This window comes from Nyctibius grandis, chromosome 5, assembly GCF_013368605.1.
Source record: "Nyctibius grandis isolate bNycGra1 chromosome 5, bNycGra1.pri, whole genome shotgun sequence".
NCBI lineage: Eukaryota > Metazoa > Chordata > Aves > Nyctibiiformes > Nyctibiidae > Nyctibius > Nyctibius grandis.
This window is the reverse complement of record NC_090662.1, coordinates 41,127,378-41,144,570: the sequence shown is the minus strand read 5'-3', so window position 1 is coordinate 41,144,570 and position 17,193 is coordinate 41,127,378. Positions and strand designations below refer to the sequence as shown.

General features: G+C 43.0%; 1 protein-coding gene across 1 annotated transcript in view; it reads left to right on the top strand.

Moving 5' to 3' along the window:
- The window catches only part of GRIP1 (glutamate receptor interacting protein 1), a 369,469-nt gene that overhangs the window by 347,028 nt on the left and 5,248 nt on the right, over positions 1-17,193 (top strand). Inside the window, exons 20-22 of the mRNA XM_068401733.1 lie at positions 8,122-8,322; positions 10,718-10,829; positions 13,474-13,707. Coding sequence (XP_068257834.1) covers positions 8,122-8,322; positions 10,718-10,829; positions 13,474-13,707 — 547 coding nt within the window. The remainder of the gene's footprint in view (positions 1-8,121; positions 8,323-10,717; positions 10,830-13,473; positions 13,708-17,193) is intronic.

Here is a 17,193-nt window from a genome sequence, read left to right as displayed (position 1 = left end):
GCTGATTGCCCAGTGGCATTTTGTGTGGAGATCAGTCTGGCAAGATGATAGCTAAGATCTGGGCAAGTGTGAACTCTCAGTTCATACCCAGCTCCTTTGGTCCCTGCTGGCCAGAAGCGTACTAGAAGTTTTCATAGGCTAGTAGTGGGCAATATTTAAGAACAGAAATGACCATAGTTTTATTCATACCTCCCATTCTTGGTAAGTTAATGTCTTTAATTTAATAGCAGCATCTTTATCCACAGTTAAAGCCCATCTTTTGTTTCACTTCATCCAATTTCCTTTAATTTCAAAAACAACACTAGGGATTTTCCCTTAAATGTTTGTCGCGTTTTTTTGCAAATTTTGTTCACATTCGTTCACACCTTTCGTTGTGTGCACATTGACGCTAAAATTACATTAATATCTTAATTCGTTTCGTTTGTTTTCATTTCGTTCGTTTCATTCGTTTCGTTCGCTCGTCACACCCCAAGCTCGCCTGCAACAACGCTGGCGATTTCCAGCTATATGCGTGTCACGGTTTAAAGCTGGGCCGGCTATTAAACCTGCAGCAGACGCTCTCTGTTAACCCTCCCCCCACCACCCGAAAGGAAAGGGAAAAGGGAGAGAGACTTCTGGGTTGGAAAATTAAAACAGTTTTAATAAACCTATAATAATGAAAAAGAGTATGATAATAATATTGGAATAATCAAATATATACAAATATATATACAAAACCAAGATCGAGCTCCCCCGATGTCGGCAACGTCACCCCCGGCACTGCAGGGCAGGCTCCGGGAAGGCCCAGGCTGGGCCTAGCGACGGTCGAGAGCTGGATTCAGGGATGCACAGATCGGGATCGGGGGCAGCAGGAAAACAGACAGAGTCCTCCTTGGACACCGGCCATAGCAGAAAAGAGCAAGACCCTCGTGATCCCCCCGCTTTATACTGAGAATGACGTGTATGGGATGGAATACCCTCGTTGGTCAATTTTGGGTCACCTGCCCTGTCCGCTCCCCCCTGCAGCTGCGACCCCCCTTCGGCTCTTCACTCATAAGCAGTGAGGAATTCAGCAGTGACCTTGGTTTCTCTAAGACTAAGTACAGCAAGAGCCTTACTGCACAACATCCCTACCGGTGCCTCAGCGATAACTACAAACTTCGAGCGTTATCAGTCCTGGAAGCAGACACTGTCTGCAAAACATGTAGTTAGTTTCAGAAAGTGCAGTTACTTAGAGGAGACTTAGCTGAAAGTAAAAATCACTGAAAGGAAAATCGGCCTGGTTTAGGCCAAACCAGGACATTCCACCCCTTATTCCATACCATTCACGTCATACTCAGATCACCACTAACTTTTCATTTTAAAATATATACAGATAACATTAGTTTATGATTCATCTCTATAAAGAAAAAAAAAAGTTCATCAAGTTCATTTAGTTCAGGATTGTGGGTTTCCATCTGGCTAGGAGTCTCCCAGGGTAGGAGAGATGGTATGAGCTTTGTCACAGTTTGTGCCCACGGGTTGCAGGTTAAAGATGTCAGTCTCGAGGAGGTTACTGGACGCCACTTGCAGCTAGCTCCAATCTCATCACCACTGCTTCAACCTGAAAGACACTTATGAACACTGTTAGTATTATGCAGCAATTAACATCATACAGTTCAGAATTAAGTATTCTCACCCAGGATTAGATCACCTTCAGGGACACATCGGACTCCACCATCCTGCAGCATCACCCACCAAGTACATCCAGGTCCTTGAGCAAAAGCAATCCCATGAACGGGTTTACCTTTGCCCGTAGCAGGAAGAACCCAGACAGTTTTTCCCAACAGATTCCTTTCATGCACCACAGGGACTTTATCTCCTTCTACTGTATGTAGAAGGTCTGACTGAGCAGGGCCAGCTCGGTTGATAGAGCCCCTGGTGTTAACTAACCAGGTAGCTTGTGCCAAATGCTTATCCCAGTTTTTAAAGGTTCCACCCCCCATTGCTTTCAGGGTAGTTTTTAACAGCCCATTATACCGTTCAACTTTCCCAGATGCTGGTGCATGATAGGGGATGTGATATACCCATTCGATGCCATGCTCTTTGGCCCAGTTATCTATGAGACTGTTTTTGAAATGAGTACCATTGTCCGACTCAATTCTCTCTGGCGTGCCATGTCGCCACAAGATTTGCTTTTCAAGGCCCAGAATAGTGTTCCGGGCAGTGGCATGGGGCACAGAGTATGTTTCCAGCCATCCGGTGGTCGCCTCCACCATGGTAAGCACATAGTGTTTACCCTGGCAGGTTTGAGGGAGTGTGATGTAGTCAATTTGCCAGGCCTCCCCATATTTATATTTCAACCACCGCCCCCCATACCACAAAGGTTTTAACCGTTTGGCTTGCTTAATTGCGGCGCATGTTTCACAATCATGGATAACCTGTGCAATAGAGTCCATAGTTAAGTCCACCCCTCGGTCACGAGCCCATCTGTATGTTGCATCTCTCCCTTGATGACCTGAAGTGTCATGAGCCCACCGAGCTAAAAATAGTTCACCTTTATGTTCCCAGTCCAAATCTATTTGGAACACTTTAGCAGCCTGATCTGCTTGTTGGTTGTTTCGATGTTCCTCAGTTGCCCAACTTTTAGGTACGTGAGCATCTACATGACGTACCTTCACGACTAGTTTCTCTAGCCGAGTAGCAATATCTTGCCACAGTTCAGCAGCCCAAATAGGTTTACCTTTACGCTGCCAGTTGCTTCGCTTCCACTGCTTTAACCACCCCCACAAGGCATTTGCCACCATCCATGAGTCAGTATAAAGATACAGCCTTGGCCACTTTTCTCATTCAGCAATGTCTAGAGCCAGCTGGATGGCTTTTACCTCTGCGAATTGACTTGATTCACCTTGTCCTTCTGTGGCTTCTGTGACTCGTCATATAGGACTCCATACAGCAGCTTTCCACTTCCGATGCTTTCCTACAAGACGGCAGGATCCATCGGTGAACAGGGCATACTGCTTCTCATCCTCTGGTAGTTCATTATATGGTGGGGCTTCTTCAGCACGTGTCACCTCCTTTTCTGGTGGCATTCCGAAGTCTTTGCCTTCTGGCCAGTCCATGATCACTTCTGAGATTCCTGGGCGATTAGGGTTTCCTATTCGAGCCCTCTGTGTAATTAATGCAATCCATTTACTCCATGTAGCATCAGTTGCATGATGAGTAGTAGGAACCTTACCCTTGAACATCCAGCCTAGTACTGGTAATCGAGGTGCCAGGAGAAGTTGTACTTCAGTACCAATTACCTCTGAAGCAGCTCTAACTCCTTCATATGCTGCCAGTATCTCTTTTTCAGTTGGGGTGTAATTGGCCTCAGAGCCCTTGTATCCTCGACTCCAAAATCCTAGGGGTCGACCTCGAGTCTCCCCTGGTACTTTCTGCCAGAGGCTCCAGGTAGGACCATTGTCCCCAGCTGAGGTGTAGAGCACATTTTTAACATCTTGTCCCATACGGACTGGTCCAAGGGCTACTGCATGCACAATCTCTTGTTTAATCTGTTCAAAAGCCTGTCGTTGTTCAGGGCCCCACTGAAAATCATTCTTCTTTCTGGTCACTTGATAAAGAGGGCGTACAATCTGGCTGTAATCGGGAATATGCATTCTCCAGAAACCCAGAACGCCTAAGAAGGCTTGTGTTTCCTTTTTGTTAGTTGGTGCGGACATAGCTGTTATTTTGTTGATCACCTCTATCGGGATCTGGCGACGCCCATCTTGCCATTTAATCCCTAAAAACTGGATCTCCCGGGCAGGTCCCTTGACCTTGCCTCTTTTTATGGCAAAACCAGCTTTCAGAAGAATTTGGATTATTTTCTCCCCTTTGTCAAAAACTTCTGCTGCTGTATCACCCCACACAATGATGTCATCAATGTATTGCAAATGTTCTGGAGCTCCACCCTTTTCTAGTGCAGTCTGGATCAGTCCATGGCAAATAGTAGGACTGTGTTTCCACCCCTGGGGCAGTCGATTCCAGGTGTACTGGATACCTCTCCAGGTAAAAGCAAACTGTGGCCTGCACTTTGGTGCCAAGGGAATAGAGAAAAATGCATTAGCAATGTCTATGGTGGCATACCACTTGGCTACCTTTGACTCCAGTTCGTATTGAAGTTCTAGCATGTCTGGCGCGGCAGCACTCAGCGGTGGCGTAACTTCATTTAGGCCACGATAGTCCACAGTTAATCTCCATTCTCCATCAGACTTTCGCACTGGCCATATAGGACTATTAAAGGGTGAGCGAGTCTTACTAATCACTCCTTGATTTTCTAATTGTCTAATCAGTTTATGAATGGGGATCAGGGAGTCTCGATTGGTGCGATATTGTCGTCAGTGCACCGTGGCAGTAGCAATTGGCACCTGTTGTTCTTCAACCTTCAGCAACCCCACAACAGAAGGATCCTCTGAGAGGCCAGGCAAGGTAAACAGCTGTCTAATGTCCTCAGTCTCTACAGCTGCTATACCAAAGGCCCATCTATACCCTTTTGGGTCCTTAAAATACCCTCTCTTGAGGTAGTCTATGCCAAGGATGCACGGAGCATCTGGACCAGTCACAATGGGGTGCTTTTTCCATTCATTTTTAGTTAGGCTCACTTCGGCCTCCAATACAGATAACACTTGAGATCCCCCTGTTACTCCTGAAATACTGATAGGTTCTGCCCCTTTATGATCCGATGGCATTAGGGTGCACTGTGCACCAGTGTCTACCAGGGCTCGATACCTTTGTGGTTCTGATGCGCCAGGCCATCGAATCCACACAGTCCAATAAACTCTGTTGTCCCTCTCCTCCACCTGGCTGGAGGCAGGGCCCCCCTAATTAAGAAATGGATTCGTGCTGCTCACAGGGACTGGACCTTCATTTCTCCTATTCACACTTGGGAAAAAGGAATTTGAGGCCCATCTACCCTGACTGGGGTCCTGCTCACTGGTAACTGGAGCAGCCATCCTCCTAGAAAAATTCTCTCTGGTATTTCTTTTAGCTTGCAATTCACGTACTCATGCCTGTAGGGTACTGGTAGGTTGTCCATGCCATCTGTTCATGTCTTCCCCATAACCACGCAGGGCAAACCACAGGATACCTCGTGATGTGTTCCGTTTCCTTTGAGCTGGTCCTGTAGGAGGGCATTTTCTCTTAACAGCTGCAACATGCGCCTGTGTAGGCAGAGAGTCAAGTTTATTCTCTATCCTGGACAGTTTGTCTGACAGTTGTTTAAATGAGTCCTTGTTTTCCTTAGTCAGTTTTTCCACAGCTGAGATGCGGGTCTGCAGTGGGGAAGAAATACTATCTTCATACTGTCGCATACAGTTAGCCATTTCACCCACACTAGGTCGTGCCATAGCATCTTCTCCCCAGACTAATATTGACAATGTATGGGTGTATGTCGGTGGAGCATTCTTCACAACCTTCCGGAACATGGATCGGTTGCATTCCACTTCATCAGGATCTACAGGATCTACAATTTCCCGTGGGTGTCTATAAATGATCTCTTGCACAGCTAGTTGTCTAAGGTAGTTAATACCTTTTTCTATAGTGGTCCATTTGCTTAGGTGGCTCATAACATCATCTTTATAGGGATACCTGCTCTTTACAGCTGACAAGAGTCGCCTCCAGAGACTGATAGTGTTTGACTTTCTTGCGAGCGCCTTATCAATACCACCATCTCTGGACAGGGATCCCAACTGTCTGGCTTCTCTGCCATCTAATTGCATGCTATCTGCCCTATTATCCCAGCATCGGAGCAACCAGGTAATAATAGGCTCACCGTCATAACGGCTGAAGTCTTTCCTTATATTTCTCAGGTCCTTCAGGGATAAGGAGTGGTAGGTTATCTCTACATCCGAGTCCTCCTCTTGTGATAGTTCTGCTTTAGAAGGACCTTTCTTCTGTGATGGGTCTGCTTTAAAATGACGATCAAGGGAACCCCCATCTGTGTCAGGCCCTGACTCTGACTGAGAAGGGCCCTCACCTGGGTCATATGATGGCTCTGCCTTAGAAGGCTCTGAGTCATCATCCTTCTCTTCACGAGCTGATTTCTTTTGGTATTTCTTCCTGGTTACAGGAGCAATTGGTACAGATTCGTTAGATGCTAGGGTCTGAGTAGATGCAGTGGCTGTCGTGGGAGTGCTGAGACTCGTTAGAGTCCGAGTAGCTGCAGTGGCCATCTTGGGGGGTGTAGCAGCTGTGGTGCAGGCTGCCGAGGTTTCAGTGGATTTAGTGGCTGTAGCGGCAGCATAACACCTACACCCGTCCCTGCACCTATATTTAATCTTAACCCACATCAGAAACACATTCAGGACAACCGAAAATAAAAACATGCCACCTAGACAGCACCATCCGAATTTCACAAAATCTAGAGGAATCAGCTTGGCAGAAAAGGAGAAGGTACTATTTCCCGAAGTAAAACTGGAAGTGTAATCATTAACACAATCAGCTAAAGGACGCCCGGAGTCCGCAGATAAAATCGCTGCTACCGCGGTCAGAATAGTAACAGCCCAGTTTATCACGACATAAATCAGTATGAAACGCCATAACAAAACAATGCATATTGACCAGTGCCCAGCAGTGATAAACTGCACATAAACAGTAACAAACAGCGCATACGGCAAGTAAGGTATCATTACACTTAAGTCTGTAAAAGGCTTTATAAAGAGATTAGATAACACAGCGTTCAAAAATGACATTACCATCTTTGCTATCTGTTTTAATTTCCAACCCCTCGTAAATCTCAAAGGAAGAAATCTGATACTCTCTCAGCTGAGCTCTTCGGGTCTCCTCCCACCAGAGCCAGGATTCAACTTATCAGAGCAACCTGTTGGAGCTTGTCTCGAGCCCCACGTTGGGTGCCAATAAATCTGTCACGGTTTTAAGCTGGGCCGGCTATTAAACCTGCAGCAGACGCTCTCTGTTAACCCTCCCCGCACCACCCGAAGGGAAAGGGAAAAGGGAGAGAGACTTACGGGTTGGAAAGTTAAAACAGTTTTAATAAACCTATAATAATGAAAAAGAGTATAATAATAATATTGGAATAATCAAATATATACAAATATATATACAAAACCAAGATCGAGCTCCCCCGATGTCGGCAACGTCACCCCCGGCACTGCAGGGCAGGCTCCGGGAAGGCCCAGCCTGGGCCTAGCGACGGTCGAGAGCTGGATTCAGGAACGCACGGATCGGGATCGGGGGCAGCAGGAAAAGAGTCGGAGTCCTCCTTGGACACCGGCCATAGCAGAAAAGAGCGAGACCCTCGTGATCCCCCCCCTTTATACCGAGAATGACGTGTATGGGATGGAATACCCTCGTTGGTCAATTTTGGGTCACCTGCCCTGTCTGCTCCCCCTGCAGCTGCGACCCCCCTTCGGCTCTTCACTCATAAGCAGTGAGGAATTCAGCAGTGACCTTGGTTTCTCTAAGACTAAGTACAGCAAGAGCCTTACTGCACAACATCCCTACCGGTGCCTCAGCGATAACTACAAACTTCGAGCGTTATCAGTCCTGGAAGCAGACACTGTCTGCAAAACATGTAGTTAGTTTCAGAAAGTGCAGTTACTTAGAGGAGACTTAGCTGAAAGTAAAAATCACTGAAAGGAAAATCGGCCTGGTTTAGGCCAAACCAGGACAATGCGTTATTCGTTCACTGTGTGTCCATCCATCGCTGTTGAGATGCAGCAATAGATTCCAGAACACCTACTGGTTTGCAGTTACATAAGTAATAGGCTGAAAAAGTTGATGAGCGGTGAACTGGGAAGCTGGATTGTAAAACACAGAATCCTCTAAATGAAAAGCATGTATTCTACTACTATTATAAAGCACTGTTCAGCAGAAAGTATGCACATTAAAGAATCTGGGTCTGCTTGTCAATGTGACGTACACCTGAGATATATGGCGCAAATTAAAATAATGATTATTTTAACCCTGTAACTGTAAAATGGATTATGCCACACCTGATGGTGTTCCTGTACCAAGTACTGGAGTATCTGAGAAGGGCATGTCTGTTTTTCCAGCCTGTTACAGGGATCCCCAGAAAATTACCTCTTCTCTGCCTCTAGCTAAGCATCTTCTCTTCTTTTCTAACACTAGAAAGTAATTTTTTCTTACCTTTATTTTGTGTAGCACAGCTTCCAAGAATATGTGGCAACAGAAAGATCCTGAAACAGTGGGAGAGAATCAAGAAAACCATTTAAAGCAAACTTCCATAGAAAGATCAGGAGGAGAGAGCATCAGGAGCATGAAGAAAGAGGGCAAGCTGTGGAAAGGTGCCTCTGGTGGGCAAAGGAGAGGTGGGGGACAGCTGGAAGAGTGGAACACTTCCAGGTAGGAGAACAAAAAGTGCAAAGGAGTGAGGCCCCAGTGCACAGCTGGGCTGAGGCGGGGGCGGGGAGGGGAAGGGTGAAGAAAGGAAAAACAGTTGAAATGAGAAAAAGGAGAAAAACAGGGTAAAAGCAGAAAACACATCGTTAACTTGCCATTGAGTGACAATGACATTTCAGTTGGCGAGCAAATGAAACCGGAGAGCTTAAACCGCTCTGTAGCCTGGTGTCTACCTGTCACTGGCAGGTAGGACAAGTCTGTTCCTGCTCCAGGGAAAATTTTTTGCACATTAAAACAACACTTACAGGAATGAGTCTGCCATATGCTAGAACATCCTATCACCTCCTGAATTAAAAAAAAAAAAAGTATTTTGTCTCCCATATGACAATAACCAAATCACAGGTACTTGTGCCTTCATATCTGTCCCCTACATCTCCTTCAGCATTTTTATGCGTCTAAATTTCTGATGACTCTTTGAATAAGCGTCAGAAAACCAAATATATCTGTTATAGGTCAAACAATATTTCACATGACATAAATTCAATCTCTCGGGTTTCAGAAAAAAAAAAGCCATCTAGATGAGAAATTATTTTGCTACTTTTTTTTTCTGGTGCAGTAGCTCAGCTACAGATCAGTTTACTCATGTGGCTGTAATGGACATGCAAAAGTTGAGCATTTCACACACCAGGAGACAAGGCTCAGAGAAAAGGCAAAAGAAGGGGCAATCGCAGAAAAAGGATTTGCTTCAGCTAAAAAGAGGTCCAGACGTATAGGCATCATGATTTCAGATTTCACAGAAGCTGGAGAAGAAATGAACCTCCTGTTCCGGGAAATCCAGTCTTTGCTGTCGCAGACAATTGCCTCAAATAATCCTGTTCATTAACTTAAGTTCCATTTTATATTATAATATTAGTATGCAATATAAAGATGGGTGTTGTAATGGATAAATTAGTCTATGTTCAGCATTGGCTATTAAAATAACTACTTTGGTTTATTGAAAGAGCTAATTTCAGAAGTCAAGGATCTTTCTAAAATCATGTTTTAAATACTTTCTTATCTTGCCTGGGAGGAATTGCATCTGTGGTCAGAGTAGGTATTCTCACCATTGCTGTGTCTGTTACGATATCTGAGAAGAGACACTGACACTAGATGGAGAATCGTTGCAATACGAGATTGAAATGGCTGACCATTGTCTGCCTGACTGATGGTAACTATAAGAAAGCATCTCTGAGGCAGAGTATCGTGTGTGAAGCGTTTGAACTGTCGACCATTGTGCTGGGCAATTCTTCTATTTAAAAGCTATTCTGTTAACAGTGTTACACTCATGCTATTCTCAGTAATATGTTGTTTGTCAAGCAAGGCCTCAAATGCTTCCATAATAGCGTTTGCTCTGTTTATGTGCTGTTAAGCACCACCAGCTGCAGTCCATGGGCAGCTGCTCCAAAGTAACAGCTTGCTGCCATTAAAAGGGCAAATTCTCATTCTTTCCTTCCTCATCCTTCCCCTGTGCCTTTCACACAACCAGCCCTCTCCTGTGCAGCAGCTCTGACGCTTGTGTGAACCTTCATTGAGCCGATTGCCCTTGCTAAGACAGCAAAAAACTCCTGCTTCCCCCCTGCCACACACATACACTGTAACGGTGTTGCTTCGGGCTGTGTTGCTGCAGTCCCGAGTTGGCGGTTTTTATCAGTCCTCTCTTGCTGGACAACTTCCCTAAGCATCACTGTCACCAACATCTTGCTCAAGAGTGCTAGTAATAAGGTGTTTATGAAACACCAGAGCCCTAAGTCTCCATGCAAGACAGTTGCACCCCTAAAAGTTTCTCTGTGTTTGTATATGAAATGACTGGAGCAGTTTATATGGTGGCAGTCAGGTGGGCCTAAAATGATCATGATAAATGCAGCTTAGGCTGAGGAATCAGGTAAAAAGCACCACCATACCTCTTTTGCAAAATGCTGTTTGCAAGAATGAGGGCTCTTTTCATATTCTCTGGGAGAAATCTGTGAGGCTGAAAGGTTTTATTGCAAATATTCGTTGCACGGAGCAGCTCTGCACACAGCTATTGGTTGATTCATTAATTTTCATAGGGAGGTCCCAGTTTCAATCCAGTAAAAATGTGTATTGAATTGTTCTTGGAAACCATTTGTCTCCTTACTGAATAACTCACTGCTCAGATCCTGCCAGCTGCTAGCAACTGCCAGGTTATGAGAAAACTTGTCTGTCAGGTGCTCTGCATGTCCATCCAGCCTCTCCCGATCAGCGACTCTTCCCCAGTCTCCTGCCTACCTACCGTAACGTTCTGTCATTCAAGTTGCAATGTGTGGCAAGGCATGTGTGTAAAATATATTTTTCAAGGGAAAAAAAGTCCACTTTTTTTAACCTCTCATTGTAAATCTAGCTTTGCAGGTACCCATGATAACACCGAGGCTGATCAGGAAGAAAATTTCTGGTCTCAGGCTCTGGAGGATTTAGAGACCTGTGGCCAGTCAGGAATTCTGAGGGAACTAGAGGTAGAACAATCTTAACCTTTCTTTCCAATTATACAGAAATATAGTGGTTTTGGTTTGGTTTACATTCATTTTATTTTCTCCTTTTTTTAAGTTTCACTAATCACACCAATTCATTTAAAAGCTTTAACCCCTCTCCACAGGACAAGGCTGACAGGCGTCTGTGTTTGAGAAACATGACTCTCTTGGTACATACCCTTTACCTTTATATTTTTGCTTGTGCAGCTGCCGCCCCCGCCCCTAACCAGAGCTGTTTTCTTTTGTACAATGCAACTGAAATTCTATGAACATGTTCACCCCAGAGCTTTTGACTTGCAGCTTCTGCTGTGCATAACCATTGATGCTGTCTGCACAGGCAGCAAATGGCACAGAACTTCTTAAGTGGGCATAACCTTCGTGCAGCAATGCATCCCATTCTCTGACAGACGCTTTATGCAGCTTTTCTTAGCATGTTGTAGGTTGTCTTTTAAATGGAAACTTAATTTGATTAAGATGAACATAAAAGAAAATCATCTTTCCAAAATGGTTACCTGTAATCTTACCACTCTGCAAAAAAAAAGCTGCCAATGTGAGAAATGTTCATTATACAGCAGTTTCTTCAGTACGTAACAAATTTTCACATTTCCTCCTGAAGTTAATTGCAAATCTAACCATGCATCGTGTTAGATTGTGAGGGGGGTAGAGGGAGAAGGGAACACAGAGTAACTTTGAGTTTTTATTATTTTTCTAATCACCTTTTCTCTAAGTTGTCTAATCAGAACAATTAAGATTATACTGCCACTTAGAGCTGTGGCATGAAAGGTCCTAAAATATTTTCTTTTATGTTCTTTTAAATTCCTGGAGCTGCAAAACTGGCAGAATCTCATTTTCATTTTTATGTTATATAAAGTCCTTTAGCAGCCAGGAGGGATGTGAATGGCATAACTGGGTGAAAGTTTTTCAGTTCAGATTAATTTACTTCCTCAGATTTATGGCTTTTGTATCGCATGTATGGGTAGCAAAATGTGATTCTCATGTATTTGTTACTGCAAACCAGAGAAACGTAGGAGAAAATGTTATACTGGTTTGATTCCATAGTTAGATATGGTTCCGTACCGCAGGCTTCTCTTGCAATTTTAAATATTCAGAGCACAATAAAAGGATATGGAAATAGATAATTCTGAAATGGGAATAGATCATTCAGGTGACCAAAATTCAGTTACTTCAACACGTTGAATTTTCCTCAGCCTTTCATAAAAGTGAAATTCAGAGCTGTAGATGCTGTCTCATTTATAGCATCGCCTTGTTGCACAGCCCACAGCTCTGAAAAGAAAGCAAAACGCACTCAGTATGACAGGATGCTGAGAATGGCGATGCCTCTGTTTTATGAAGTGCCATTGCATAGTCAAGGACTCCTTATCATTTTTCATTTCAAGGTCTTCAGCCAAACAGCAAAGACAAGTGTTGTTTGCCAAGTCCTCTGGACACTTTTGCTCCATCAGGCAGTAATATCAGTCATTATTGAGCAGGAGAGACTGTTAAGGCTACAATATATTACCTCATAATGGTGCTGGAGCTGGGAGAAAGAAGGGTGACAGACATGCTCACCAAAGTCAGAAGCAAATGTTTATTTGCCAGTTTTCCCTTTATTTTTTCCTCCTTCATTTTTACTTCTCATTTTCAAGCAGGCTGCCTGCATCCTGTCCCAGTCAGAGCTCAGGTTATGGCCTTTTAATTTCCCTTTTGACTTGTCCATCGGCACCAGGGAGAATAAATAGGAAATGCAGCGTACCCCATCCCAGCAGTGGCACCTCTGTACAGTGGCTACGCCCAAGTGCCTTTGCCTCCATTCCCCAGAGCAGAAAGTCTTTCACAAGGGAGGAGGCTCCTTGCTGTGCACGGGTGCTTTTCCTGTCAGTCCGTTCCACCCAGTGGCTGAGATGACTCCTGTCATCACCGTTCAAGATTGCACCCTCCTGTATTCTTGCATCTAACATAAAAGGCTAGGTTTTACTGAGATTAAAAACAGCAGTGACACGGGGGCTCGTATCTCTGAAGTATTAGTGCTAAGCTAAGGCAGTTACTCTTGCAATATGCATGTTATGCAAAGTTTCTTTCGAGGCAGTGAGCTTACCTGGACTGAGCCTTCCCCAGCCTGGGATGGTATCCAGGCACGCTCTCTGCCAGTGCTGACTCCAGAGCTGCCTACAGATTCTGCTGACTCACATTTTTTTACCTTGCACGTACAGTGTGAATTGTAAATGCCTTCCTATAGCTCCAGTTTCAACAACTGCAATTATGCTGCAACTTAAATGTCATTTTATTTACATGTAAAATATACTTAAAATAAGCAATTACAGTACACACTCTTCAGTCTGCCAGGGGACTAGCTTACAAGCATAGCCGTTCTAGTGCTCAGTATTTTAGTTTGAAATGTCATCTGGAAACTTGTGCCCATAGGGTTCTGTTATTGTTGTTGTGTTTTGTTGTGGTCCTTTATTTTATAGTGACTTGCAAGCAGATGGAACACCTATCCTCTTGCCTTTTGCTGTGCCCTGAGTGATTGTGTTTTAACAAAGAATAGAGACATTTTTCCTACTGCTTTGAATTAACCACTTACTTAATTCACATTCTGTGTTAAAAATTAACCTGTTCATTAATGCTCTAGGCCACAATCATGTCAGGAAGTACAATGAGTTTGAATCACGAAAGCCCACAACCTCGTAGCCAGCTGGGAAGACAAGCCAGCTTCCAGGAAAGAAGTACTGTAAGGCCACATTACAGTCAAGCTACTCGTAGCAACACATTGCCTTCAGATGTGGGGAGAAAGTCCATGGTTCTGAGAAAAATTAAGCAAGAAATGAAAGAAATCATGTCACCAACTCCTGTGGAGTTACACAAGGTCTGTAATTTTTCTTCTGACAGTTTTGAAATAATATATTCAGCATAGGGAATCTAATTATGTGGCAATACAGTAAGCACTTTTTATAATGACTCCACAGATGTAATTTGGGGGCCATGCATATTAGTTCTTACAAACACATTAATGATATATCCTTGTGGGGGAAGCAAACAAATAAGATGCATCCTTGTCTACTATTTTGTTTTACAATAAATCCTCAAAAGGGACTGCTCTTTTGCAAAGAGGATACACTGGTAATTTGAATTGACAATACCAATAACTCAACTCCGCAAAATGTGTTCATTAAGAAAGCAAAGTTTAATTTCTAGAAAATACATTTCTTTAGGAAATTACTCAGGAGGGTTTAGGGCTCCCATTGGTCCTTTTTCGAATTAACACTCATTTGGAATGAAATACATGAGACTTGACGTACATAATATAGAATGTTATTTCAAATTAGCTATTGCTTCTCTTCCGGTTATAATTCCTTTGTTCTAAAAAAGGATAAATAATCTTCAGTCTATACAACTTTTCACTGCTCAAGACTGTTGAAGTCACCTGGTGATATGAAGGTGGCTCTGCACCCCAAGGAAGTACTGGATAAAATATCTTTAGATATGCACCACAAACACCCTACCAGCTAAAGTCTCAAGTCCAGTGAGGCCATAACAACAACCAGTTTCCTAAACTTTGGGAGACATTATAATGCTGTTCTACTTGATGGGAATGAGCATCCCATCCCCTGCACCCATCTTCCTCTTAAAGGTCTGAGATCTTCCCAGAGAGGAGGCAGAGAAATTTCATTAAGAGGTCACATCGTGTCATTCTCAAGAGAGTTGGTTTGGTTTCCCATCCTTGTGGATTTGACTGAGTTTAGTTCATAGTTCATTCAGTGTAGTTCAGTGAGGTAAGGACTCACTGAGTATGGGCTAAATGAATGTTTGTAGAAGATAGTGGAGAGTGGATGTTATATATGGAAAATGAATCCATTGCCAATGTAAACAATCAGTAGGGTGTGTTGTGATAGTTTTAAGCTATTCATATTTCCAGCTCGATGTGAGGTATAAAACAAAACTATGCCAGCGCGCATTTCATCGTGTGCTCACATTCAGCAAAGGCAGAGTTTTCTCCTGTGGATGATAAAACCAGCCTTTCACAACTGATAAAACAAATCCTTTGCTGGAGAGCAGGAGTCAGATTTCTATTGATGAGACAGTGTTCTATGATAGCTGCTAGCTCTTAGAGTCCTGGACAGTAAAAAATACCCGTCCTCAAGCTCGCGCTCTCTCCAGGTTTTTTTGAGATTGCTGTGACCTTCCATTTTAGTAATTTCCGGTTTTTGTTCAGACAATATACCTGCTTTTGCACTGTCTGCTGAAGTGATGTGGACTTTGCTTGTACTGTCTGCTCTGTCATCCAGAAAAGAGTAATTTCCTTTCTAAAAATCTAAAAGTTGAACCTGCACCAAGGATTTTCCAAATCCTTACAGTCATTTAAGAAAAACAGAAACCAATGACTGAATCTTACAGTCTGATTCACCAAAGTGAGCTTGTACCCTTATGCTGACACATGCAGGTTAACCCAAGCATCATGGACCACTTTTGTATTCATGCCCATCTTAGCAAGTTCTTATTTGTTACTTTTCTTACTGTTTCTTGTGTAGCAATGTGCCTGTTATTTTCTCTCCCCCCCTTAATTTTTGTATTAGATCTTTAGTTTAACACTAACCACCTGTTCAGTTGCTATTTCTCATGGACAGCTTGGCCAACGATAGTTTTCCAGAACAGCCACAATACCACACAAATGACTTCACTGTCAGACAAATGCCTTGATTTAAGTATTTTTCATAACAGGTCTTGCTGGCAAATGCACTCTGCCTTCTGCAGGCAAATATCTTAATCAGCTGAGCCACTGACAGGACAACTAATGAAGTAAGAACTCTTTTGGAAAACTGTGATGGTATAAACAGTCTTGGAAATACAAGCTAAGACATAGCTTGCCTAAGACTTACCTCAGCAAGACATTCAAGCATGTACTTGACTGTACGCTGCTGAGCTTTCCCAGTTTCTTCACCAGGACAGTTCAGGTGCCTTTTTACTGTCTCAGTGCGATGAGTCTGTGTGCCTGTGTGCCCTATAGATCAGAGTTCATACCTTAGTTTGATTGCAGAAAGGCAGACCAGCTAAGGTCAATTTTCCACTGGGTTTTCATAATCTGATTGTGAGAGAGCAAGAATACATGATTCTACCAAAGAAAAAGGCACACATAAAAATGAAATGCATCCATAGCCAGTCCAACTGTGTAGGGTAAGAGAGAATAAGACTGAATAAAAACTGCTCAGGCTACAAACACAAATGACTAAGCCTAATGGGACAGCATGGTGAGCAGATGACATTACTAGCATGTCCTTCTCAGCTATACACCTGTCAGGAAGGTAGCACCGCCCTGAGGATTATTTTTGCCCTGAGGATTGTTTTGCTGAATGCTGCAAACTTTGCAGTAAGTTAACCTGAACTCTTCACTGCTCTTTCTTACTTCACTGCTTTACATTCACCAAATGTGTACTTGAACTGTCTTTGTCCTGAGGAAGCTAGGATTGAGATAAGTGTCATGCAAATCTCTTCAAACATTTGTTCTAGATGGTTTAATAAGTAACGTTTAATTTAGCTGGATAGCATATTGCTGTATCAGTACCAAATTTAATTAATGTCTTTCTTTAATTGATTTTATCTACCTAGGTAATCATATAGATTAATATTTTTCTAAAAATCATAGCAGACCATTTTTTAAGTTTCATAGAGCTTGCATTCCTCTGAGAGAAAAAATATGCACTAGACATCAGATAATTTTTCAATATTATTATTGCAAGTGGTCATTAACCTAAAATTACAGTCAGTTAAAATGCCTCAGTAACTGATCTGTGCAACATGTATGAATTTAAATTAAGCATTTTCCCATAGATTTGAGAGGGAGGAGAGGCATAGAAACAGACTCAAAACTTGTAAGCTTCTGTTTAAAATTTGTAACGATTTAATTGCTTATGAAATATGAATTAAATTTCCATTTCAGCTTTGTTTTTCCCTTAGGCTCCTGATGTAAATTTAAAAGTCTAACAAATCACCCATAATGGAGATTTTTGCTGTTGAGATCAAACCTTCCGAACAGTTGTGATCAGAAGTACAGATAAACCAGCATGATTTAGGTGTTGCATGAATTGCCTGCAATCTCATACCCTTCAGACAGGGCTGCGCTACTGGCAAGTGAAGATGAGAAACCTGTGTGGTAGGCCTTTGCCCATACCCGTTATTAAATAAAAATCTGGGTATTTCAGATAGTGGGGTTTTTACTCTGAGATACCGTTTGAAGAATATATGCTGCCCTAAAAAGAAGTAGCCCCAAAATTATAACCTATAATACAAAAGAAAGTCCTCTGTAGATGATTCGCACCTAGAAAATGTGACAGCTGTCAAACATGAAACAAAGTTA